General features: G+C 38.5%; 1 protein-coding gene across 1 annotated transcript in view; it reads left to right on the top strand.

Moving 5' to 3' along the window:
* The first annotated feature begins 10,079 nt into the window (after positions 1-10,079).
* The window catches only part of USP12 (ubiquitin specific peptidase 12), a 124,924-nt gene continuing 107,569 nt past the window's right edge, over positions 10,080-27,434 (top strand). The window contains exon 1 of the mRNA XM_044668287.1: positions 10,080-10,202. Coding sequence (XP_044524222.1) covers positions 10,155-10,202 — 48 coding nt within the window. The 5' untranslated portion in view covers positions 10,080-10,154. The remainder of the gene's footprint in view (positions 10,203-27,434) is intronic.

The following is a 27,434-nucleotide window of genomic DNA, read 5'->3' on the forward strand; positions in this document are numbered from 1 at the left end:
TCTTTCTTTCTTTCTTTCTTTCTTTCTTTCTTTCTTTTTCTTTCTTCCTTTCCCCTTACCTCCTGTCAGAATCAATGATGTGTGTTGATTCCAAGACAGAAGAGCAGTAAGGGCTAGGCAATGGGAGGTAGGGGAGGAGGGAAGTGACTTGCCCAGGATCACACAGCTAGGAAGTGTCTGAGGTTAAATTTGAATATAGGACCTCCCATCTCTAGGCCTGGCTCTCAGTCCACTGAGCCACTTAGCTACCCCTGGACATACTGGTTTTCAACGTTGTACTCTCTGTCTAGCAAATTGCCTTGCAACTAAACAATGTTGAATTGAACTGAGCCTAAGACCTACTGTCAACAAAATGTACAATAGGGACACAGATATCCATTAATTCAGGTGAAGGAATTGTGCTTTAGAGACAGGTGCTTAGGGAGGATGGCTACTTCAAGAACTTCCCAGTATGGGATGGGAGAGAGCAGCCTCTGTGGGGTCAGGTGGCTGTAGAGACTAGGAAGCCAATTAGAAATGACCTTAATCTCATGAAATCCTGATGCTGGTGGGCCAACTAGGTTGGAATTAGGCAGACACACGTAAAATTAGGTCAGGTTATACTCTGAAACTTTTATGTATAAAATACTTATCTGCTTCTAGCTTGCACATTAAAGTTCTCATATCATGATTAAGAGAATTTTGCAGTCTGAATGACTAGACAGACATGTAATATATTGATGACCTACTTCATTACTGGATTCAGTGGATAGAGTGCTGGGTCAGAAGTTAGAAAGACTCATCTTCCTGAGTTCAAATTTGGCCTCAGACACTTACTTGCTGTGTGACCCTAGGCAAGTCACTTCATCCTGTCTGCCTCAGTTTCCTCATCTGTAAAATAAGCTGGAAAAGGAAATGGCAAGCTGCTCTAGTATCTTTGCCAGAAAAACTACAAACGGAATCATGAAAAGTTGGACACAACTGAACACCAATAAGAAATATATAAAGGGACTAGGAGAAAGTCCTGAGGTCATGATCAACTGATCATTTATGACTTATATAGTTGTGGCACAAATGATTAGCAGTGAGCATTCTGGGAGGATTCTTCAGAGGCCTTCCTTTCTAATTTTGTCACAGAATCAACAGTGGTAAGGCCAGTTTGGATATTTCAGAATTTATTTTTTTGGCTGCTGCTATCTTTTCTACAGCAAGAAGGTTATGACAAGTTTTATAACTCCAAAGCCTATTACTTGGGCTTAGAAAGAGACTAATACATTCAAACATTGGGGAAACATCAGGGAAAAAATGTTAAGGAATTAACTTGAATATGCTTTGGAAGTATTAAGATAGTTTGGGACTGGTGAAAACTTGCTATTTCAATGCTGAAGTTACTACCTCTATATCAGAAATAATATGTGAGCCAGTGAATCATATTGCCAGAAGCCATGGAATTACAGGATTTGGGATCTGGAAGGGAATTGAGATGAATTAACTCATAAGCAAAGCATTTAACCAATGAACAGAGAAGAAATGAAGGGAGAATGAGTGACTTGTCATGTGTGACAAGGTCATGCTTCTTAGCAGCAGAATTTGAACTTGAATCTGTCATCTTACTCTTAATTTAGTGTTTTTCAGATACTTTGATCTTATTCCTTAATCACCATTTACTTTTTTAATTATTTAAGCAACTCTTGTCATCATTTATAACATTTTGGGATGATCTGTAGGTGCTTAGAAAGGAAAGGATGGTCTCTACAAGTTGCATACCTAGTTTCATTTCTTTTCTTTTCTTTTTTTTGACAGAATTTATGACTGGTAAATCAGAAGGTTTTTTCCCTTGGCACAGCACACTTGGATTTCTTTGTTTCGTGGGTAGCATGCTGAGTAAAACCATGCTGTACTATATAATCAACAAAGGACTAGGAAGAATAGAAGTGAAGAATGTCATCAAAGAATTGTATGACAGAAGGAGAAAGAATACTAATAAGTAGAGAGCTGGAGTGCCCTTTAGTTCCCTTGTGATGTCAGGAGGAAGCAAGGACTTCCTGTGGTGAGCCTTTACGATGAACTTTTATGGGACATGAATGAGAATCACATAGGATGGCAGGCAAGGATAAGTTGTGATATCCATCATTTGAGAAAGCATGCACATAGATGAAGTTATGGGTTCGTTTGAGTATTTCAGTTAGTCAGCAAATTCCATATAGTTAAATGTAAAGTTCTAGGCTTGGATATAAAATAAATGAATTACATAAAGACAGGAGAGCATGGATCAGTGACAGTTAATGTGAATAAGACTTAGAGAGCTAGTGGGCTTCAATTTTAGTCAGCACTATGACATGATAGTCAAAGGTAAAAAACCTAATACCAATAAGGAAGGAGGTAAGAGTCCTTCAGTGGTTAGAAAACTACTGTTATATTTCATTTCTGGGTGCCACATTTTAGGAAGGAGATGAATGAGGTAGAGCAAGGAGAAGGAGAGCAGGATGGCAAAGCAATTTGTGACCAAGTTATATGAGGATCAGCTGAAGGAAAAAAGAATTTTGATAACTGTTGTCATCCAAACCATATCTGCCCATCTTTCCCACAAAGTTATCAAGAAATAACGTTCAGTTGTTTGCTAAAATCCAGGTAAAGCATTTTCCTAATTTACTAATGTGGTAACCTTATAACTATCTCTCTCTGTATCCATCTACATGTATGTATGTATCTCTCTATGTATCTGTTATTTATCTATGTATCTATCTCTATGTATCTATTATTTTGGAGATCAGAAGACTTGTTGATAGTGTGTGTGTGTACACGTGTGTGTGTGTGTATTGATTATATTCCACATGTATTTGAAAAGTAGTTAATTTATAGATATTCAATTTGCATTATTCTACTTGTCTGTCTACATTACCCTATGGTTGAAGTCATCTATTAGCTCCCAGGTTACCTTTCTCCTTTCTCAAGGAATCCAGTATTTAGTTCAAAGTCTTCCTCTCCATGTTAACCCCTATTTGCCCTTATACTTGGGAATGTTAAATACTGATGTCCTCTCAAATATCTTGGCCTCTAAGTTTATTTATTACTATCATGACTTACATCTTTATTCCTTGTAAGCCATACATGGTAATGGTCATACATTTGATTTCAACCCCTTTGTAGGTATTCTTCATTAACCTCCTGCTCTTGTTTACTGATTTATCTTATCCATAAAAATCACCTTGATGGGGGCAGCTCGTTAGTCAGACCTAGAGATGGGAGGTCTTGAGTTCAAATTTGACCTCAGACATATCTTAGCTGTGTGATCATTGGCAAATCATTTAACCTCAATTACCTAGCCCTTACCATTCTTTTGCCTTGGAACCAATACTCAGTATTGATTCTGAAATGGAAAGTAAAGGTTTAAAAAATCATCCAGATGTGAGGAGCATGAAAATAATCCCTGAGTAATTTGTTCTATAAGGCTTAAGCCTTATAATACTTAACCCTAGAGAGAGGTTGAGGTAAAAAAGCTAGTCCTTGAAATAATAATAATAAAAAAAGGCTTCAGAGTTCATATTTTTTGTCTAGTTGCAGGTTATTAGACTTTTTCTCATAATAACCTGCTCCCCAGACCCATGCTTTCCAGACTCATCTAGTTTACCTATTACAATCATCTTCTTTCTTAAAAGCAGCAGTGAAAATCACATAAAGAGGTTTTTTTTCCTCTTTCATAATAAGTTTTCTGTGGTTTAAGACAGTAATTAGAGGCAGTGGATGCCAACAGCCCTCCCCTCTAAGATAATCATCTGAGAAGTGGTTATTACATGTCCTTTTATCTCTCTAAAATAATTACTGGAGGGAGAGGTCATTTCTTTGAAAGTCTAAAGATCACGTCTCAATAAAAACCATGCAAAGATATATATGAAAACATCCTCAATATCTCTACTTTTTTGAGTCACTATATTCCTCTATGGGCAGTATGGTTATATGTAAATATCTATAAGTACACATACAAAAATTTATATATATGCACAAACATAACATTATATATAATCTGTTGATCCTTATAATACTGTGAAGTATGTAATATATGACATATTTATATGTATACATTATATGTATATGTGTGTCTGTGTATGTTTATATATAGAGAGAATAGAACTTGGACTTTGTAGCTTACTGAATTTTTATAGTTATGCTTGGTTTAACTCCCTGGGATCTCTCTGATATATCTGCCCCCCCCCCTTTCCTAGTTTCCTTTTATGTGATATCTTCCTACATAAGACTGTAAGCTCCTTGAGGATAGGAACTATCATTCTTTTTCTTCTTCATATCCCCAGTGTTTAGCACATAATAGATGCTGAATAAATGTTTACTGAATTAAATTAAATATGGATATATAGATAGATAGATAAATGTTTATATTGTGTGTATGTTATATGTGCACACATAAAAATTTTTTCTCACAGAACCAATAGAGTTGTTATGGGGATCAAATGAGATGATGGATCTAGAATACTTTGTAAACCTTAAAGTGCTAAATAAATTCATCTTTTATTATTATATTAATTTTATTTTGATTAAGAGTTTTCTTTTCTCAGTCCTGCTGAGCATGCCAGAGCAATTTCATGTTCCTCCCCCTCCTGTCCCTGGAAAGAAGCTTTAAATTCCTGATTTTGTTTTGTGTTTAGTAATATTTCTTTTTTTTATGTTAAACTAGTTTAATCCAAAGTAGGAGGAAAGCAAATTATGTAAGATCTCCTTTCTTATAGATGTATTTAACTAGCATTTACTAAAATAGGAAATGATTCTTGGCCATTACATCAATTAATTTCTTTTAAGCCCCATATATATAAATATGTATACACACACACACACACAAATACTTTTGGCATGGGAATTGTACCCCCTTAACCCAGGCAAACTGTAAACAAGGAAATTCCCTTGCTCCTTTCTGTTCTTGAGACTCCTAACCCAAGAACATCTGATAACTTCTATAAGACCCTGAGATTATTATCATCTTTGGATCGTCCTTTAGATTGAGATGGATATAGTGATGCACCTCCAGGCTACACCATGATACCATCGGGCTGTATCTCAGGCATCCATCTGTTCCCTAAACTATGAGGGTCTTTAGGCTGACCCTGGTCAGATGACCAAACACCCCACCAAATGCCTGAGTGTTTACCAGTCTAGAATCCTGTCCACACCATGACACAACATCACTGTTGTAAAGAATATAAAAACCCCCAAACTGAAGCATTCTGAGAGCAACTACCAGGGTTGTTCTATTCGTGTTGTCTTGCTGGCCAAAATTCTACATTACTAATAAATCTCTCTTTTTACTTTTAAGCAAAGTTTTGGAGTCTTTCATTCTTGCAAAAGGTATCCTTCCCGAACCCAGGGATTCACTATTACACCCCACAACACTTTTATTTATGATTTTATTTAGGAAGAAAAAATTTTGTATTAGAATAGAACACATATATCTGTATGTATTTCTTTATATTTTGGCTTTGTTAAAAACACTTTAGTGATTTTTGTTTATCATCAATCTTGAATAAACATAAATGATCAAGTCTCCATTTGCTCCCATTGTTGACAAAAATTAAGGCTCATAAATAAAGCACATTTCTGGGAAAGAAAATTCTTCTCCTAACCTGAGTCTAAAGGAAGATAAGAGTATTTCTCCATAGTATCAGGCTCCAAGACTGCTATAAATTTATGTTTAATTTGGACTCCATTAAGCCCCATATGATAATAGATTTCAGAAATAGGGTTAGATAGTAATTTCATAGCTCCTATGAGGAAGCAAGGCTTACAGTTTACATAAGAAAGGTCTAAAAGCCTCCTTTTAGGTTACTGCTTTTTTTTTTTTTTTTGTGAAACTGCATGCCAACAGTTAGGGTCAGTAGTAGGTCAGATACACCAGGTTTGGTGGAATATACCCCAGTTAGAAATGCCCCAGACCTAAATCCTATTTCTTCCTCTATTCCTTCTTTATTGAGAAAATAAATGGCAAGCACCATGCTCCTTTTCCTCCTTTTACACTTCAGTTCTTTTCCTCATCTTTGCCCATTGTGTCTTCTTTTGTTCCAATTTCTGATGAAGAGGTAGTTCTATTCTTGGCCAAGGCCAGCACCTGTGTTTAGGTCTTTCATCCCTTTCCCTTCTGTGTTCCAGAAATTTGCTCATGATTGATTTCCAATTAAAAGTAAGCAGGGTTTTTCATTAAGATATCTTGCAACATTCCAACTTTTACACATCACTACATTCCTCTATAGGCAAATGATTCACATTCTAGTTCCAATTAACCACATAGATTAGCTTTTGCAAAGGAATATTTCCTTCAAAGATGTAACATGAGAAAACATATTTCCTAGCACCTGAGAATACAATGCCTTCTATACACCTTAGGCTCTAGAAGGGATGAAGATTAGGGTCACAGATTAGCTCAGTTCTTACATAGCAGGAATTCCATCAAGTTCAAGTCAATCCTGAACTATTGCTGGGCTGGTTGAAACTCTAGCCAGGAACCCTGGACTCTAAAGCCCCTATGGCTCATGTTTCTGGATCTGGAATTCCACTTCTTATACCTAGAACTGAAAAGGATAAATGAAACAGACCAAAACCCTAAGCCCATTTCTTGGAACCACAATGGCCTATGGAATAGAGGGACGTATGCTACTCCACCCCCTTTCCTCCTTATTTCATATTGTCATCTACTGTGAAGGAAAGAATCCTACCCTAGTTGCAAATGCTAGAGAAAAAAGGGCAACTGTATTTAGTACAGTAGATTTAAAGACGCATAATTCTGACTTTATAGTCAATATAAAAGGTTGTTCCCAACCTCACTGTAGTCAATTCAGAATGTTTCAGGTATGCTCTGATTTTCCTGATTCTCAGAAGCAGGTCCCAAGTATCTTCCACATGAGTGACATAATTTTCATTGGTCTGAGTATTTGCCAAACCTTCATTACAGATGTGTTCCCAGCACTCGGCGTGGTACCTGGCATATAGTAAACCCAACTTAATAAATGCTTTGCTCTTGATTGATTTTGTGACACCTCTATCTTAATTCTTCTACCTTCTTGACTGCTCTTTCTCAGACTCTTCTCTTGGATCATCATCAATTCCAGTTTATATTCCCAGTGATTACGGAATCTCAATCTCCTTTTCCACAGAGTAGTTTAGATCTTGAGAACCTCTAGACTCAGAATTCTAAAAGGGAAAATAATCAGCTCCATAACCCAACCTAACCTAATTCCAAGATGCTTTCCTGGGCCTTTTTCTCTAACTACATTCTTTCCCTTGGTGAATTTTTGGATATAGTTCCAAATTGCTTATGAATAGTTTGATCATTTCAGAGTTCTACCAATAGTGCATTTGTCTTCTCAAATCTCCTCAAAAAATGACTCTTCCATTTTTTGGTCATTTTTACTAATCTGATGGTAGTCTTTGATCATTTAATCTATTGGGGAATAGTTCTTATTCTTGTATATTTGTATTGATTGCCTACATGTTTTGGATATTAGACCTTTAGTAGAGAAATTTGCTTCAAAGATTGTTTTTTCAGTTAGCTGCTTACTTTCTAATTTTAATTGCATGAATTTTGTTTTTTTTCAGTTTTGTAGCCTACTTTTTCAGGCCTTTTACCCCATTAAAATGCTATTGATATTTTTTGATTTTACATTATCTATATTTCCCAATATAGTCTTCCTTTTCCCTATACCTTAGCAGAAAACTATTCAAAGAATAAAAGAGAAAAAAAATAACAGTTCAGTAAAACAAATTGAATATAAACCAAGTTTCTTTCAAAGGAGGAAGGAGGTCTAGGCTTATTTCTTCATTCCCCTTATTTCACTCTATGTGCCACTGATATTTGACATTCACTACACTGGCATTCCATTTTCTACCTTGCAGCTACATAATATATTCCCTCACTTCTACCTCCAAGATTTCATAGATATCTCCAGACAGCACTCATGAACCATTTACTATAGATTTTCTCAACTTGATTGTTAGTTGATTTCTCCTTCCTCAAATATTCTTGCAAATGTGTGTTGAGTAGGGAATATGAAGGACAATAGTGCCAGTGAGGTTAGATAAAGTGGTTGGAGCTAAATGGTAGTAGAGGGCTTTGAAGGTCAAGCTAAAGAGCTTTTATTTTATTTAACAGGCACTGAAAGAATCACTGAATACTTTTTTTGTAGGGGAATGGTATGATCTAGAGAATGTACATTAGGAAGACTAATCTGGCAATGGCGTATAGATGGTTTAAGGGGAAGATACTGGAGAAAAGAAGATAGGTTAGATTAAATATCAAATCAAAAACAATTTATGGATTTATTACTAGGTGTAAAGTACTTTGCTAGACGCTATTTTTTTTTTTTTTTACCCCTCAGGCCATTTTTTTTTCTCTAGTGGAATCCATCTACTATGTTATAATGGAAGTCAAAATGGAAATTGACTTTTTAGCAAACATTGAAAATCTTTGGTCCATTAATTTGGGGAAAGTGGTTCAATTTAGTACAGCCTCTAATATAACAGACATTAGAACTTAGCCTTGATCACCCCCACTTACTTCTGTAAAATAATATTTAAAAATAACTCTAATCTTTTTTAAAAATAGGAATTTATTGGATAATTTTAAGTAAGCTTATTTCCTGAAACAAGAAAAAATTAAAGCTGAGCTGCCTGAAATGACAGGTAGGTTTTCAATTTCAAGTGACACATTTTAAAAATAGAAATGAGAAAACAGTTCTACTAGTTTACACTCTGGTATACTTCTCACAAAACTTGTCTATTTTTTCTCTCACTTCCCAGTCTTATCAACTTCCTTTTGTCTCCCTCGGTAATATTATCTTTGTTGGGTCTCATCCCATTCTTCTCTTTGCAATTCTTGCTGTCTGAAAAAGTATATTTAGAGAGTATATTTATAAGCATCATCAAAATTCATACCCAACAGGCAGGCTGTCTTTTTGCAGATTACTTACCCTTCCTCTTACATCACCGAGCTAAATATATATGTATATATCGAGTCTTTACTTTTCTCTAATTCTTTCTTTGGTATTGTACTTTGGGGAAATCATTTGTACTCTCTGGCCTCAGTTTCCCCAACTGTAAAATAAGGGAATAGGACTTTGAAGTCTTACAAGATCTCTTCTAACTTTAATACTGTGTTCCCGTGTAGCTTTCGACCCTCGTACGCCGTTTTGAAAGAAAAACTAGACTTTGCAAATGATTTGGGTCACTTTGCTAACAAGGTGAGTTTTTCCCCATTCCCACCCCAAGGAACGGAAGGGCAAGTTTTGTCCCTGACTCTTCTCAGACACTACCCTTGGGGCAAGGGTGGGTTGGAAGTTTAGCCCCCAAATCCCACCTTGGGGTCTGAATTGCCCAAGTGAATCAGGCAAACACCCAACTTTCTATAACATCTTCCTAACTGTCTCGACCACCTCAGCTGCTCTGGCTTCCCGGACTCAAATCCTCGATTCTTAGAGAAGGGAAATGAGGGAACCTTTAGTAGAAGAGCACTAGGACCCGGAGGGAAGTGCCGATGGCGGAGGCTTCGCTCTTCCCCACCCCCTAAGGCCCTACCCCGCCACACGTTGGGGGCGGGGTTCTGAAGGCCCGTGGGGAGGAGGAGGAGGAAGAAGAGAAGTAGAGGGCGGTGCCTCGTGCGCGTGTGGCCGCTAGGGTTCCGCGGGCTGGTGGCTGGGGGCGGAGCTTGCTGGCTTCTAGCTGCGGGGCGGAGGCGGAGGAAGTGCCGGCCGCTCGGATTGTCGGTTCCCGGGGCGCGGCGAGTGGGTGGTGCCGGAGTTGCCTGGACAGGCCGGGCATTAGGGCCCCGGCGGAGCTCTCTCCCCAGTCCGTGCTGGGCGGGGTGCGAGGCGGGCAGGAGCGGGCCCCGGAGGCAGCGGCTGCGCTCTGAGCCGGGGAGGAGCCGCAGCCCGAGCCCGAGCCGGAGCCGGGGGCGGGGGCCGAGGCTGGGCTGCCGGAGCACTGGGGTCCGACGTTTGCTTGGGTTGGTCTTTGGGTCGGTCGGCCAGTCCTTCAGTCAGCCGGCTGGGCTGAGGCTGTTGGGCAGCCGGCGGTGAGGGCGGTGGCCCCCCTGCCCTGCTCCTCCTCCCCCGCGCCCGGTGCTCGGAGCCCGGCGCTGCTGCCGCCGCCGCTGTGATTGGGTGGAAGATGGCGCTGGGCGGATGGAAATCCTAATGACAGTCTCCAAATTTGCTTCCATCTGTACCATGGTAGGTGGGAGCTGCGCCGGGAGCGGGCGTCCCGCGGGAACTCCTGACCTTCCTCTGCCCGCGGCCGCCCCGGACACCGCGGGGCCTAGGGCGGCCCGGGGCTAGAGGAGCCGGTCGACCGGGAACGGTCCGGGTCTAGGGCCAGGGCCAAGGCCGGGCGACGCGAGGAGGAGGGCGAGGGCGGTGGTTACGGGCTCCTCGGTGGAGAGAGAAGACGCGAGCAGAGGCTGCCGTTAGAGGAGGCACAGGCGGGCATTGGAGTGCTCGGACGCTGGGGCGGCGGGAGCCATTAGAGGCCTCCCTGGACCGGCCGGCGTGTGCGTTTGCGCGCGCGTGTGTAAAAAATAGTGGAGGCTCCTCTCGGCATATGTGTGTATAAGATATTGGAGGCTTCTCACCATGTAGATGTGAAAGAAATAGGTTGGACGTTTTTTTCCTCCCTCCCCGTGTGTGTATTTGTGTTTTGTGTCTTAAGTTATGGGAGGCCTTCCCCTTAGCATAATAAGTGTGTGAGTTTGGAGGCGTGTGTGTTTGTAAGTTATTGGACGCTTTCCCTTCACAGCATGTATGAAAAGAGGGATTGCACTTCTATTTCCTCTGCTAGTTATGAGGGCGATTGAGGAGGTTTCCCTTTCATCGGCGAGTGTGTGCGTGAGGGTGTGTAAGTTATTGGAGGTCTTTCCTTTTACATGCGAGTGTGAGTTTGGAGGTATGTGAATAAGTTATTGGAGGTCTCAGCATGCGTGTGTGAGTTTGATGGCGCGCATGTGTTTGTAAGCTATTGGAGGCTTTCCCTTCAGCATGTGTATGACAGAGATATTGGACTCTTATTCCCTCAGAGAATGTGTGAGAGCAATTGAGGAGGCCTCCCTCCGAGTGTGTGTAAGATATTGGAAGCTTTCTCCTCAGCCTATGTGTACATGAAAGGAGGTTCCATGTGCGATATTTAAGGCTTGTGCCTATGAGGGTGAGATATAGTGGAGTTTTCCTTCTCAGCTTATGTGATGGAGAATCTTCCCTCTATGCAAAGAAAGACTAGAAGCTTCTCCTTCTGAGTGTGTGTATGTATGGATGTTAAAAGTCTTCTCTCAATGTGAGGAATAGAATTAAGAGATCTTCCAGGATTTTGAAGATGATTGGGAAATTGTGGATCTTGAGAGTAATTACTTCTGGGATGAAGTTTCTATAATCCATTCCCTGGAGAAGCAGATTTGGTGGGATTAGGCATTTTTTGGAAGAGGAGGAAAAGATGTGAGGTTTGAAGGCAGCGGAGACTGAAGGAGAGGGGAAGGGAAGTGGGCATGAATAGAGCTAAAGACAAACAAATTGTTGGGAGAAGAAATGGGGGAAACCGGAAGGGAAGAACAGGGAGAATAATTTCTAATTTTGCCTGATTGTGGAAAAGAATTTTTCTTAGGTAGGTTTTGGCACTTTGGAAGGTTCTACTTATCACATGTTGATAGGAAATCTATTGCTCCCTGGTGGAGGAGATAGATGGGATTGGGGATTGGGTAGTTATTTTTTGCTTCTTGCCTCTTGAAGGATACTCCAACCTATTACTGTTGTGAATTGAAAAGATGTGCTGGTTTGTTTAAATGTAAAATCTGGAAATGCCTGTTGCTGAAGAGTTTTCCCTCCTTTTCTATTTTTAATTTGGTGAAGAGTTCTTGTAATAAACTGTCTGCCCCCTTTTCCAACTGAAAGGTGACAGTGATTGTGTACAGGTGGTAGCCTGGTCACTGAGAATACAAGTTACTTTTAAAAGCTTTATTGATTTTCTTATACTGGAATATACTAAATCCATTTATACTTATTTAAAGCATCTCTGTTGAGAGACTGATAGGGATGGAATATTTTTGTGTTTTCTGTGATAAACTTAAAAAAACCCTTTACTCTTTTCACAACAGAAAAGTACTAGTGTCTATTCAAAACCTTGATTTAAACATAAATTACTCTAAATCAACATTTATTAAGTGTCTCTTGAGTGCCAGGACTAGGACAAACTCTGGGGATACAAAGACATAAACAAATAAAATAACTTATGCCCTCAGGGAGCTTACATTCTGTGGGAGAAATAACATGTGATGAGTAAATAGAGCATATTTACAGAATAATTCAGAGAGGCATGGTCATGGGGGAGATAATGAAAGACCCTACATATAGGCATTTTAAGCAGGGGTTTAACATGTATAAAGATGGAGACTGGAGATTGGATGCTCTTTCTGGGGAACAATAAGTAGACTTATTTTTGTGGAATATGTAAAGTACGTGGAATGTTGGATTGCACCTAGATTATGAAGAACTTAATCTGGAATTTCCTATTTGTTCCTAAATGCAAATGCAACTAACTACAGTTTCTTTGGGTGGGGAATGATAATCATTCTATGCTTAAGGAATATCAATTGGGTAGTTTGGAGGGTGGATAGAAGAGGGAAGGGAATGGATGTTGAGAAGCCAAGAAGAGTTTACTCCTGGGGAAAGATGAGAGGCTTGAACCTGGTTGTGACCCTCTGAGTAGAGAGAAGGGAACAGACTCCACAAAACATTATAGAGGTAGATAAGATTTTTCAACTGATTCTTGGAGAATTGTTGAGGATGACAGATTACAAAACCGAGTGATTATAAGAATTGTAGTCTTTTCAAAAGAATTTGGTAATTGGGAAGAGGAGTTGGGTGTGCAGAGAAAGAAGAGTTGTCATTTGGATATGTTGATTTTGTGATGCCTATTGATGTACAGTTGATGACACATAAGGAGCTCACAAAACTATGGTTAAATATTTAGATCTGGAAGTAATGTGAATGTAATGTGAAAGACCTCCCTCGAGCATACCTGAAAGGACAATAGGCAGCTTAATAATGGAAACAGTTATACTTTTAGATTATATTTATGGAAAAAGTTACTTTGAAAAATAGATGGATTCAATTTAAGGTTTTGAAATTTTTATTTTAGTTCCTTTCTCTTCATCAATTCCTTAAAAGATTACCAGTAAGATACCAAGAGCTTTTCTTATGGTTAGAATGTGGCAGTTTCTTTTCATTTGATTAATATCTTCAAGGAATGAAAGATGAGAGCTTGAAAAGCACTTAAATCAGATGGTACTTTAATACTGTGCTAAGGAATAACCTTTGAAAAAGAAAACCAGAAGAGCAGAACAAGATCATCAAATGTCTATTTTAAAAAGTATATGGGATTAAGAAAAATGTGTAACTCATCTAAACAGATTATTTTTCAAATGTTGCTGTTTTTAATCGGATTTAGGGAAGTTTTTCTCTATAGAGAACTAAACATGACTTGGGCCCAGGAAGACTATTTCTACTTCTGACACTTAGTAGCTATATGAACACAAGTAAACTCAGTGAACCTCAGTTTCTTCACTTTCTTCTTCTATAAAATGTAAATAATATCTGTAATAACTATCTTAAAGTTATTGTGAGGCTCAATTGATTATATGAAGCACCTTACAGATTTTAAAATGCTATATCATTTCTATTAATACATTTAAGTTATTTACATTTGCTTTCTAAATCTTTTAGGTTTATTATTTGTAGATATACTCAGGTTTTTTGTTTGTTTTTTTTGTATTTTAGAATGAACACATAATTCATGTTTGTTTTTTTAAGTAAGGACTTTGTTAGATTTACCAACAAGGCAGCACAAATAGAACATGATTTTAGAGAGGCCAGGGTTTCAAGAAGCATCACAGTATAATCCAGGTAATTTCATAAGGCAAGAGGTGGGAATATGTGAAATTTTTAGCTGTGTGTTTTAAATAGTAGACAACTTTTGAATGAATGAATTAAAATTAATTTCAATTTCAAAAGTATCCCATTGTTTTCTTTGCTTTCTTGAAAGTGTCTTCAAACTATAGGCCAGTGAATTTGTCTTTGATTCCTAGGAAAGTTCTAGAACAGATCATTAAAGATATGTTGAAGAACATCAACAAAAGGAAGCAGTGATTACAGTGAGCTAGCTAGTATGGCTTCAAGAACAAGTTATGCCAGACTAACTTCATTTCCTTTTCTGTCATAGATCCTAATTGATATATAAGAGAAAAGATGTGTGTGTGTGTGTGTGTGTGTGTGTGTGTGTGTGTGTGTGTGTGTGTATAGTTTATTGAGATTTTAGCAGTTATTTTAATAATATATCATGTATATCATGTAATCCTTGTGAGGACAATTGACTAGATAACACATTTAGATGGATTCAGAACTATTTTCCTGGCCAGATTAAATGTCATCTTGGTGGGAGGTTTCCCAAGGAGTGCCCCAGGGATTTGTTGTTGACTTTTTTGTTTTTAAAATAGTAATTTGGGTAAAGGTATAGATGGCATGCCTATCAGATTTGCAGATGACACCAGACTAGGAGGGATAGTTACCACACTGGATGACAGAATTAGAATCTAGAAATCAACTTGATATGTCTAGAATATTGGGCTGATTTAGTAAAATAAACTTCAGTAGAGATAAATGTGAAGTCTTATGTTTGGATTTGAAAAACAACTTGACAAGACTAGGTTCGGGGATCATGATGAAATAGTACTGTGGTTATTTTGAAATAGACAGGGGGGTGATATTGGTGGATTACATGCTTAACAAGAACCAGCCAGTGTGATATGGCAAAAAAGTTAATATCACCTTGAGATGTATTTAAAGAGGCATAACTTCAAGGAATAAGGAGGGGATGGTCCTCCCACCCCCAGCTCTTGTTAGACCTTGTCTAGATTATTGTGTCCATTTCCAAGACCCATATTGATAAGCTGGAGGGGGTAACCAAGATGCTTAAGGACCATGAATACATGTCCCCTGAGGATCACTTGAAACAACTTGGGTATGTTTAGCTTTGGGGAAAAGAGTGGAAACCAGATGAGTGGAAATCAGATAGCTGCCTTTAAATACTTATGTCATTTCAAAGAGGGGTTATACTTGTTTTTATCAGTCCCAAGGTGTAGAACCAGGAACTATGTATATATGAAAGTTGCAAAGAGGCATATTTGGGCTTAATGTCAAAAAAAAAAACAAACAAAACTTGCTAACAATTAGAGCTATAGAATTTCCTAGTAGAATTCTATTCTAGTAGAATCTGCTTAGAATTCATTAGTAGAATGGGATACTTTGAGAATTTTTCCTTCCTTCCTTCCTTCCTTCCTTCCTTCCTTCCTTCCTTCCTTCCTTCCTTCCTTCCTTCCCCCCTCCNCCTTCCTTCCTTCCTTCCTTCCTTCCTTCCTTCCTTCCTTCCTTCCTGGTAAATTTTCAAAAAAGAAGCAGGATAATTACTTGTCAGATATGCTATACTGGAGATTTATTTTGAAATGAATGGCTGCTGAGGTCCCTTCCAATTCTTAGATTCTGTGATTTTCAGAATGAATGTCTTAACTCTGATCACACTTTCAAATTTAATGCAATATCACCATTAGGAGAAAAAACACAACCACAATCTGTATCTTGCTATTGGTGAAATAATAGTTTCATTTGCATGTATAAGACTATAAATTTAATCCATAATCTTTAGCCAAGCTTTTTAGGTTTTTCCAGTCTTGCTGATATCTACCTTTCTAACTTCATGCTTTCCCCAAATGTTCCAAACCAGACTTCTCTCTATTACTCATATTTTTTCTTACCCCATGTTTTTGTTCCTATCTGGAATGCATACCCTGTAGCAGTGATGGCGAACCTATGGCATACATGCCAAAAAGGGCACACAGAAACCTCTCTGTGGGAATGCCTGCAGTTGCCTGCTAGAATTTGTTACTAGAAAGTCAGAGGGATTGGGGTGGAGCTGTTCTCCCTCTCCATGCACCTGAGGATATCCCTCACTTCACCTCCTCCCTCCCCACTCAGTCCAGCAGCTCAATAGGGATAAGGGTGGTGGCGGGGTGGCAGGGCTCACATGCTTGAGAGTGCAGCACAGTGGCAGCCTATTGAGTCTTGTCGTGAAGGTCATTCCCATGGTGGGGTTTGAAGGGAGTAGAGCTAGTGTAGAAAATAGCTGGAGGGGAGCAGAGTGCTTGGGTCACACTCCCCCTCTCCACATGCCCCTCTCATCATCCACCCCTCTGCCCAATGGGAATGTTTCCCCCCTTCCCATTTGGGGTGGAGGAGGGTGAGGGGGTGCAGGGTGGAACATGGCACCCCGTCTCTAAATGGTTTGTCATCACTGCCCTGTAATTTCCCCAAACCTTCAACTTCTGAAATTTTACCCATCTTTCAAGGTATGTTACAAGTTCTACTTTCTCCATTGAGTCTTCTCAGAGATAAAATAAGAGAGCTGAACTTGAGTTCCAGAGTTAAAATTCCAGCTCTGTTTCTTACTTCTGTTGTCATTACAGGAAAGTCTCTTAATCCCTTCCCCAGTTGCTTAGTTTCCTCATCTCTAAAATGAGAGGACTAAATCAAGACAAGGTCTCTTCCAGTTGTAGAATCTATCTATGATCACTTATACCCTTGGACTCTTACCTTGGTTTTGGGCTATAGTTCTGCTATATTTATAACAATTATTTGAATACATATTCTATGTCTTCCACTAGATTATGTCTTCTAGATTATAAACTATTTGTAGGGATGCTTGTTGAATTGCAATAATCAAGAATTTATTATGTGCTTTCCAGACACTTCTAGGCCTGACAAATGCAGAAGTGCTAGGATTTAAATAAAAAAGAGACCTTTGAATTATAGCTTGAGAGCCAAGGGGGTTGCAATATATTCACACACAAGTAGTTACTCCAGGGTCTATACAAAATAATAGTGATTTCTTAGGGGAAGACCTCTTAAAGAAGGTAGCGCTTGAATTCATATTTGAAGGAAACTAGGGACTCAAGAGCCAAATATGAGGAGGGAGGTCATTTCAGGTCTGATGGACAACCTATGTAAAGATGCCACATATGGGGAGCAGTAGAAATTGCTTGTCTGGAATGTAGAATAAGTGATGGAGAGTAATGTATAATCAGCCTGGAAAGAGATTAAGTCCAGATTCTGAAAGGCTATAAATAGCAAATAGAATCTGTACTTTATCCTATAGCTGAGGGAGCCACAAAAAATTTTTACATAGAAAAGTGTTATGATCAGATCTGCTCTTTAGGAATTTCAGTTTGATAATTGTATGGATTAGAGAGAGGAGTAAAGGATGCAGAGAAACTGATGAGGTTGAGTCACAGGTCAGAGTTGTAGAATGTCTGGTTTAGGCTTGATATATAGGAATCAAGAGAAGGAAGAGATTGTGGGTAGAGAGATGACCTTTGAGACTTTTTTTTTTCTTTTTAGAAAACATTTCCATGGTTACTTGATTCAAGTTCTTACTTTCCCCTTCATCTCCCTCTGCCCCCCATAGCATTTCCACTGGTTTTAACATGTGCCATCGATCAAGACCTATTTCTATATTATTGATAGTTGTACTAGGGTGTTCATTTCGAGTCTACGTCCCCAATCATGTCCGCATCAAACCATGTGTTCAAGCAGTTTTTTTTCTTCTGTGTTTCCACTCCTGTAGTTCTTCCTCTGAATGTGAATAGTATTCTTTTCCATAAATCCCTCAGAATTGTCCTGGATCATTGCATTTCTGCTAGTGCAGAGGTCCATTACATTCGATTTTACCACAGTGTATTAGTCTCTGTGTACAATGGTCTTTTGGCTCTCCTCCTTTCACTTTGCATCAGCTCCTGGAGGTCATTCCAGTTCACATGGAATTCCTCCAGTTTATTATTCCTTTGAGTACAGTAGTATTCCATCACCAGCATATACCACGATTTGTTCAGCCATTCCCCAATTGAAGGGCATACCCTCATTTTCCAGTTTTTTGCCACCATAAAGAGCGTGGCTATAAATATTTTTGTACCAGTCTTTTTCCCTATGATCTCTCTGGGGTACAAACCCAGCAATGGTATGGCTGGATCAAAGGGCAGGCAGTCTTTTAGTGCTCTTTTGACCTTGGAGTCTCAATGGCCTGGGTTTCAGTCTCATATCTGACAAATATTAGTTGTATCATTTTGGACAAGCTACTTAACCTCTCAGTGTCCCAGGTAGCTAGCTAAGACTTTTTTTTTTTTTTAAACAACTAGAATTTATATTGCATTTTAATGTTTATAAAGCATTTTACACACTACTTTATTTGATCCTCACAACAACCCTCTTAGGTGGGTGCTATTATCTCGGTTTTGCAAATGATGAAACTGAGGTTTAGTATCACACAGAAGTATTTGAGCTGAATGAGTAACACAAAGAATTCCTGTTAGCTAAGACTCAAGCTATAGAGTAGGTGCTGATAATGGGCATTGTTAGGGGTAGTTTGAAAAATTACTTTTTTTTGGTAGGGGAAAAAAGTACTTCTGTGGTTTTAATGCCATCTTACAATTTTGTATTTTCAAAGTAATTTAAAACATTTGGGTATATTAATCACCCCATAGCATTTACTTAAACATCCATTTAGGAAAGTAATAAAACCTGGGTTAGTAAAGAGCTGTTTGTTACATAGTTGTTTAAACATTGAAAGTGAATATTTTGGGAGAGTTGAGAAGGTTTATTGGTAGAACAATTCACAATAAGTATTATAACGGTCCAATCACCACAGGGCTTTTTTAAAGTTGGTACTCCAGAAGAATCAGAATTATATAGAGTTGAAAAAGATCTCAGAGGTCATTTAGTCTCATCTCTACTGACAGTGTAAATCATTTCAAGAATATCCCTGACATATATTCATCAGCCTCTGCTAAAAGAGTCCCCCCTTACAGGGAACTTAAATATATTTGCAGCAAGCCCATTCCATTGGGCAGCCTTAATTGTTACGAAGTTGTGTTGATCTGGAATCTTTAATCCTGGTGACAAACTCTCCCTTTAGAGCCAAGCAGAATAAACTTAATGTTGTTTTTTTTTCCTCATGAGACAATCCTTCAGATATATGAACACCATGTCTTCTAAGTCTTTTCCATGCTAAACATTTGTTCATAAAATTGATCCTATTTGACATAGTTTGGGCTTTCCTCATGTTCCTTTGGAAATGTTTCAAGTTGTTAATGTGTGTCTAAAATGTGATAACTCAGAGTTGGAAACAATAGTCCAGATGTGATCAAAGTAAAGATCAGAGTATTGTGGGACTATATAACTTCCTTTATTTTGGATTCTGTGCTTCCATTAATGGATAATTTACAATAGCCTTCTAATTGCAATCCCTTCCTGAAGTCTCTTCTTTTCTCCAATGTGCCACACATCTTCCATAGCAATTTTCCTAAAGCAAATATGTCATTCTCTTACCTGAGCAACTCTAGTGGTTTCCTGTAGCTTTTAGTATCAAATACAAATTCTTTGGTTTGGCATTTAAAGTTCTTTACAATCTGACTCCTATGTTTCCAATCTCATTGTACATTACTCCTTTTTTCATATTTCTATTTGGCTCAGCAATCTTTTGCTTGCAACTGACACTCCCATTTTCCCATCTGTGTGCCTTTGTACTGGCTGTTACCCATTCTTGTAATGTACTACTTCTTCACTTTTGCTCCAGAGCCCCTTGTGTACTTCAAAACTTAAATCAAGTGCCACTGCATACATGAAACCTTTCCCTGGATCTCCCTTTGCATTTATTTTGCATACATGTAATACACATATATACACAACACAAATATATATACATATTAAGTAGTTAATAAATGCTTGTGAATGGATTACAGCATCAAGATTATACTAGTATTTTTGGTTCATGTTGTTGACATTTTACTTGCAATCCACCCAAAACCCCTAGATATTTTTCATATGAATTGCATCCTAATCATATTTGTCTTTGCATACTTGCATAGTTAGATTTTTGCATCTAAGTCCAGCACTTAAGTTCTTAAGTTTATCTTGTTTATGGGGACAGCTAGGTGGCTCAGTGGACTGAGTGCCAGACCTAGAGGGAATTGCAATACAATAGAAAACAATTCCAGCTCAAGCTCATATTCCCAGGGATTATTGAATCTCATTCCCTGTAATAGTTTAGATCCTGAGAACATTCTGATCCAGAATTCTAAAAGGGAAAATAATGAGAAAGTTTTTCTGCTGCTGGAGTGAGGTGTGGGAATCTTCACCTATGTAGTGCCTACATCTTTGCTTGGATCATATATTATAGACCATCTCCCCAATTTTGCAGGGCCTCTATTTCTCTGTGCCCTCTGTAGCTAGCAAGTAGGGCTGAAGTACCTCACTAGTGCTTGCCTCCTGACCAGATAGTTATTGGCTGTCTTCTCCCTCCTGACTTTCTATTCTGATTTCTAATCAAACACTACACCTGGGCAGGATAATCTCCCTGGAAAGACAAGTATTGTCTTGCCCTCTTCTAGTCAGCCACAAGGCTGCCTGTAGGTTTTAGAAATTTTTTACTATCTTTTGGATATAACTCGTCCCCACCAAAACCTTCTCTTGCAACAAAGGAAGAGAATGAACATTTATTAAGTAACTGCTCTGTGCTGTGTCTTAATGAGGTTCAGCCCAGTGTTCCATGCCTATCAAGAGTTTTTAAAATATGACTGTCATGCAATGTATTGACTGTACTGGAGATCTGATAATGATTTGTTTATGTCTTTAATAAAAAAGTTAAACAACTCAGGAACAAGCATTGGAGTAGTCCTTTTGGAGTTCTCCTTCCAAGCTGACTTGGAATTGCTAATAAAACTACTCTTGAGTTTGTCTTTCACAATCCTTGTAGGCTATCCTGGCCATCCTATACAACTCTTGTCCATGTTCCCTCATAAATTAGCCACTAGGAATCCATCTAACTTACATAGCATCTTTCAGTTTTCCTGGTATTTGTGGAAAGTTAATTTCAATCCTCACATATTGAGAGGATACTATTACAGTACATGGCTTCTGCATTGGTTCTTACCTGTATAGGAACTCTGTCAAGGTATGACCAATTAAGGGACAAAATTTTATTTTATAGTTCAACATTGTTTTCTGAAATGGTTTGATTAATTCATAGGTCTATTAACATATTAGTGTGTCTGACTTTTCACCTCTCCTTGAACATTGATTATTTTCATATTTTTGTTAATTTACTGGTTAGGACGTAGAACTTGACCTATTTTAATTTGTATTTCTATTATTAGTGACCTGGAGAAGTTTGTTATATGTTTGCTGACAGTTTGAACTTTTTCTTTTGAAAACTGTCCATTTTTCATGATGTAGTGGTAAGTAGGGTTCCCAATCAGCAGCAAATCTTTTCCTGCTCTCCTTCCAGTTCGTTAGTATTCTTATTTCCCTAACATAGTACTTTGTATTTTATTGAGTAGAATGTAAACTTTTTCAGGATAGGAACTTTTTTTGTGTGTGTGTTCCTGTGCTCAACATAGTGACTGGAGCATAGTAGGTATTTAGTAAATTCTTTTTTTTTTCCCTTTTTTTTTAAACCCTTAACTTCTGTGCATTGGCTCATAGGTGGAAGAGTGGTAAGGGTGGGCAATGGGGGTCAAGTGACTTGCCCAGGGTCACACAGCTGGGAAGTGTCTGAGGCCAGATTTGAACCTAGGACCTCCTGTCTCTAGGCCTGACTCTCAATCCACTGAGCTACCCAGCTGCCCTATTTAGTAAATTCTCATTGAGTTGAATTCATGGTTTTTGACCATTTATTTATTGGGGAATGGCCCTTGGTCTTAAGTATTTCTGTTAGTTGCCTTTCATGACCATCATACTTTTATCAGAAGACTTTGTTTTATGAGCTCACACTGGATTGTAATGGTCACATTTTTCCTTTCTAATATTCATAAGCCATTGCTTCAATCATTCAGTAATTTTACCAGAAAATTTATGTCAGGCTTATTGGCTTACATTTGAATTTAAGTATTTCATTACCCTTTCTGGAATTTAGGTAATCTTTTGCCTTTCCCATTTGCCACAGTTCCTCTGAGATCACAATAGTAGTTTAGCAATGATCTTAAGTGTTTGAGCACTCTTGGATGTGTTTTTTTCTGGGCCAGGTAACTTTGAGGTGTTAAAGAGTTCAAATGTAGTTATTTCATTATCATTGATGAGATCTGATTACTATTATAATATTGGGAGATATGTTCAATTTTGCATTCATTTGCTACTGCATGTATTAATTTTATATTGCAGAACTTTGACCAATTTCCTTAGTGTTTTCCTTCTACATTTGCAGCTATATTTGGCTAAGTTTTTTTTTTTTTCCCTATAGAGAGCAAAAAGTACCTTCTCAACCATTTCCACTTAGCCTTCCTACCTCTTGACATGTACTTCCTTCATCAGCTGCCTCTGTGTAAACACCATGGGACAGACTTGGTATTTTGATTTTTTTTTTTCTTGTTTGCAGATGGGAGAAGCAATCTCCTTTTGTATTCTTCCCACTTTCACTTGTTTCCATTCATTTCAGAGTTCAGCTTTATCTGGTTGCTAGGTGGTAGAGTGGATAGAATGGTGACCCTGAAAACAAGAAGACTTATTTTAAGGTCGCAATTACTAGCAGTGTGACCCTAGGCAAGTGACTTAACTTCTGTTTGTCTCAGTTTTCTTAATTGTAAAATTGGTATAATAATAGCAATCAATAATAAGATCAAATGAGATTGTATTTGTAAGGTGTTTAGCACAATGCCTGGCACATAGTTGGCTGTTGTTCCCCTCTACTCTTCCTTTCCTCCCTATGTCTTTCAGAAACTAGGCCCTTGCTTTTTTTCACACACATACTCAAAGAATGTTGTTTTACACTGTCTACCCTTCACTGTCAGTCCCATTACACTAACCTAATTCCCCTTACAGTCTGTTTGATATACACATTTATATCTCTTAGTTCTCCCATATCCTTTCAGTTGTGCTAGTCATGTATGATAAACTCTTCCTAGCCCTTCTGATACATATAACATAGATTTTTCAGTGTTTGATTTACTCTTTACCACTTCTCCTCAAACCTTGTGTTTGAAAGATCATCCCCACATTCAGTTTCAGATACAACATACTGATACTCTCATGTTGTTTTCACATACCTACTCTTCCCCCTTATTTCTCCTTAATATTCCCCTTCCCCCAATGTTTGAAATAAGATGTTAAGTGGTAACTTACTTCACACAATATACCTCTAGTTTAGAGGATCTTTTTCTGGGTTCTGGCAATATATTTCAAGCCCCAAAGAATTTTATGGCTAAATTAATTTGGTAATTCCTGTGGTATAGTATTATTTATTTAAAATCTGCCTCCTAACCTAATCATTGCCACCAAAAGTACTCACTTCAAAATGATTAATAACATCCTAGTTGTCAGATCCAGTGGCCTTTTCTGCCTCTGTCTTTCTTTTAACCCTTACCTTCTATCTAAGAATCGTTATCAGTATCTGTTCCATGGAGAAGAGTGGTAAGGGCCATCTAGCTGCCCTCAGTGGATTTTCTTAATCTTCATTTTTTTCTTTGTAGCATTTGACACTGTCAGGCACTCTTTTCTTCCTTGCTACTTTCTTTCTAAGTTTTTGGAACACTCCTCATTTTCCTCCTAAGTAATTTCACTGCTCCTTCTCTTGTCTCCTTTGTTGGACCCACCTCCAGTTATATCCTCTAACTGTAATTGTCCCTCAGTGTTCTGTCTTGAACCCTCTTTTCTACCTCTACTACTACACTTGGTGATTTCATTACCTCCCATGGATTTAATTATCATTTCTATGCCAATGATTTTTAAATCTACCTTTCCCAGCCTAGGCTCTCCGTGGACCTTCAGACTTGCATCACTTTTTAGACATTTCAGATTAGGTGGCCAGTAAACATCTTAAATTCAATACATCCAAAACAGAACTCATTATTTCCCCCCTTAAACTCTTTCCCCTGCTTCCCACCTTTCCTATTACTGTAGAAGGCAAAATCACTAGACTTTCAACCTCAGAGTCATCCTGGACTCTTCACTATCTCCTCTTGTAAAAAGACAGGGAACAGTCAAGCAAAGTGGAAATGCATGAAAGCAAGGGAGAAGCTTTAGAATGTTCCTGGAAATTCCCTTTTCACTCTCTATATTCAATCTCTTGCTGAGGCCTGCTGATTTCACCTTTGCAATGATCTTTTGAATTCTATGACTGACACTGGCTTCCTGGCTGTTCTTCCACAAATAAGATACTCCATCTTTGTACATTTTCTCTATCTTCCATGCCTAGAATGTTTTCCCTCCATTCTGGCTACTGCTTTCTGTGGCTTCCTTTAAGTTTCAGCGAAAATCCCGTGTTCTCCAAGAGGCTTTCCTATCCCCTCTTAATTCCAGTGCTTTCTCTCTTTTCATGATTTCTTATTAGCCCTATGTTAGTTTGTATATGTTTGGAAGTTTGTCTCATTTGATTGTAGGTTCTTTGAGGACAGGGAATGACTTTTGTCCCTTTTTATATCCCCAGCTACATAGTAAGAGCTTAATAAATGATTTTTTTGATTGATTGCATCAGAAAGCAAACACTTCTGATATAAATGACAATTCCGCAAATTGTTATAGAAAGTATAATTATATAGAATCACAGAACTTTAAGTTGAAAGAGATTTTAGTGGCCTTGTAACTCTTTCCCCAAAGAATGCCCACTACAAGTAGCTGTCCATCCAGTCAAAAGTCAATCATTCCACTTATGGTTTGCTCTAATTGTTAGGAAGCTTTCCTGACCTCAAGGCAAATTGGCCTCTTTAGCTTCTCCCTATTGTTTCTGATTCTGCTTTCTAGGGTCTATAGAACAAGTTTAATCACTCTTCCACCAGAAAATTTGTCAGGTCCTTGAAGACATGCCTCTTCCCCCTTCCCTTTCTCCCAATCACCTCCCTAGTCTTTTCTAGGCTAAATACACCTACTTCCTTCATCTGTTTCTCATATTAACAAAAAGCTTTTCACCATTTTCCATTCCTAAAAACAGTACCTATAACTGAACATACTCCAGTTTTTGTTTGACCTAGGGCACCCATACATATCAAAGTCATTGTCGTTTTATTCTTGGAAATGATACCTTTCATTGCAGCCTAAAATACAAACTCTTTTAGTTGCCATATCACATTACTGTCACATTGAGATTTTAGTCCAGTAATACTCCAGATCTATCTCAAGACAGATTGATATCTAGCCATTTCTCCCTTGTGTTATACTTGGGAAGTCAATTACTTGAACTCAGTTGTAAAACTTTGCATTTATTTATATTGAATTTTGTTTTAATGAGATTCAGCCCAGTGTTCTATGTCTATCAAAGATCTTTTAAAATTATGATTGTCATGTAATGTATTGACTGTGTTGCAGTTTGAGAGTGGTGAAAGCTGGGTTTGTCCCAAGAACTAAAAATTCCTACTGTTCATGGCAGGAAGTGTAGTTTTTATTGGGTGCAATTGCTAAGTTTAAAATGGCCAGAACGGCGCAAGAAAAACCACTGCTGGAAAAAAGCTGCTCTTGGGCAAAAATACTGCACTTGGAAAAAAGCTGCTTTGTGCTCTGGGAGAGAGGCCACCCCACTTTGTGGCTGCTCTCCAGCCCCTGGTCCATCTGGGCAGGTCTGGGCAAAGGTGGGGAGGAGGCACAGGGAAACAGGTTGGTTATGAATGATTTAGTACCAGGCACCCAGATGCAGCACTGCTTGTATTCAGGTTTCTGGATTTTTATTGAGAGTCTGGGGGATTCTCTCCTCCCATCCTTGGGAATTCTTCACCTTTCCTCTGATTATTCCTCCCCTGGACATTCATTCTAGGAGGCATTCTAGGCTGAGAAGTGGGGGAAGAGAGGGTATGAACATGGGTATGTTTTAGGGGTTGATATGGCATGAAGTGAATGTTAGGGCACGAAAAGAGCGAAAGGGGCATGTACAGGGCTTGGGGGATTCCCTCTAATCATAAAGATTTTCTTTTAATTGCAAAGATAACCATTGTGCATTGTTTGTTTTAAATTCCGGGAAGTGCTATTTGGAAGTGTCTAGCAGACTCCCTATGGACACGTGGGGGCTTTGAGACTACATTACCCATGATTCCAATGGGTCTTAGGGTATGGGTACGTCAAAGGTCAAAGGTCCCCACGCGGGGGGGGGGGGCAGTTTAGATTCAGAGGAGGGCCTAAACAAGGCCCTTGATCTTCCTGAGGAGCTGGCTGGCCTGCGGGAGAGAGGATGGGTTCCATCGGTAAAAGCTAGACAGTCGCGGTCATATATATATATATATATATATTACCAACATGGCCATGGCTTTTGTTAAAATACTAATTTCTATTATTATATCAGTCTTTATCATTTTTAATCGTAACAGCATGTGTGACAAAGATAACCAGTGTGCATGTTCCTTCCCTTGTCCAGTTATTCAACTTTCAAGGTTGTTTGGGTGTCCTTTCTCAGCCTTGCAAAGCTGTTATCAACTGGGAGAAAGTCATAACATTATCTGTTGACTTTCAAGTNATATATATATATATATATATATATATTACCAACATGGCCATGGCTTTTGTTAAAATACTAATTTCTATTATTATATCAGTCTTTATCATTTTTAATCGTAACAGCATGTGTGACAAAGATAACCAGTGTGCATGTTCCTTCCCTTGTCCAGTTATTCAACTTTCAAGGTTGTTTGGGTGTCCTTTCTCAGCCTTGCAAAGCTGTTATCAACTGGGAGAAAGTCATAACATTATCTGTTGACTTTCAAGTTTAGCTTAGATTTGTGTGTGTGTGTGTGTGTGTGTGTGTGTATGCACACGCAAGTCCTTATCACCTGAGAGGAAAGAAGGAAATGATGGAATCCACATCATTTGGCAGTATTTGCTAACTAGTAAAAAAAATTTTAAGATCGCAAAGCATTTAAAAATGAATTTCAAAGCACTTTTTAAAGCATCATTTCTCATTCTTTCCTACTGTACAACCACATCAGATCTACTGGAGATCTGATAAGGATTTGTTTATATTTTTATCCAGTAAAAATATTAAATAGCTCAGGGACACGCATTCTATTAGAGTCCTCCTTCTAGGCCAACAGAGAACTGTTAATAACTACTCTTGAATCTGTCTTTCATGATCCTTGTAGACTATCCTGGCTAGAGTATACAACTCTTTTCCATGAACCCATATAAATTATCCACTAGGAGTCCACTTAGCTTGCCAAGAATTTTCTTTTGAGTTTTCCTGATGTTGAGAGGATACATTATAGTATATGCCATGTACTACAGAACCAGAACATTGGTTGTTCTATGCCCCATTCAACAGATCTTTTTTTCAATCATTGATATGTCTTTTTCACCACTTTTCCTACCATGGAAATCCTTCGTGCATCTTTAACTCTGTGCTTCAGGTTTTTG

The sequence above is a fragment of the Gracilinanus agilis genome, chromosome 3 (genome assembly GCF_016433145.1).
Source record: "Gracilinanus agilis isolate LMUSP501 chromosome 3, AgileGrace, whole genome shotgun sequence".
NCBI classification, from domain to species: domain Eukaryota; kingdom Metazoa; phylum Chordata; class Mammalia; order Didelphimorphia; family Didelphidae; genus Gracilinanus; species Gracilinanus agilis.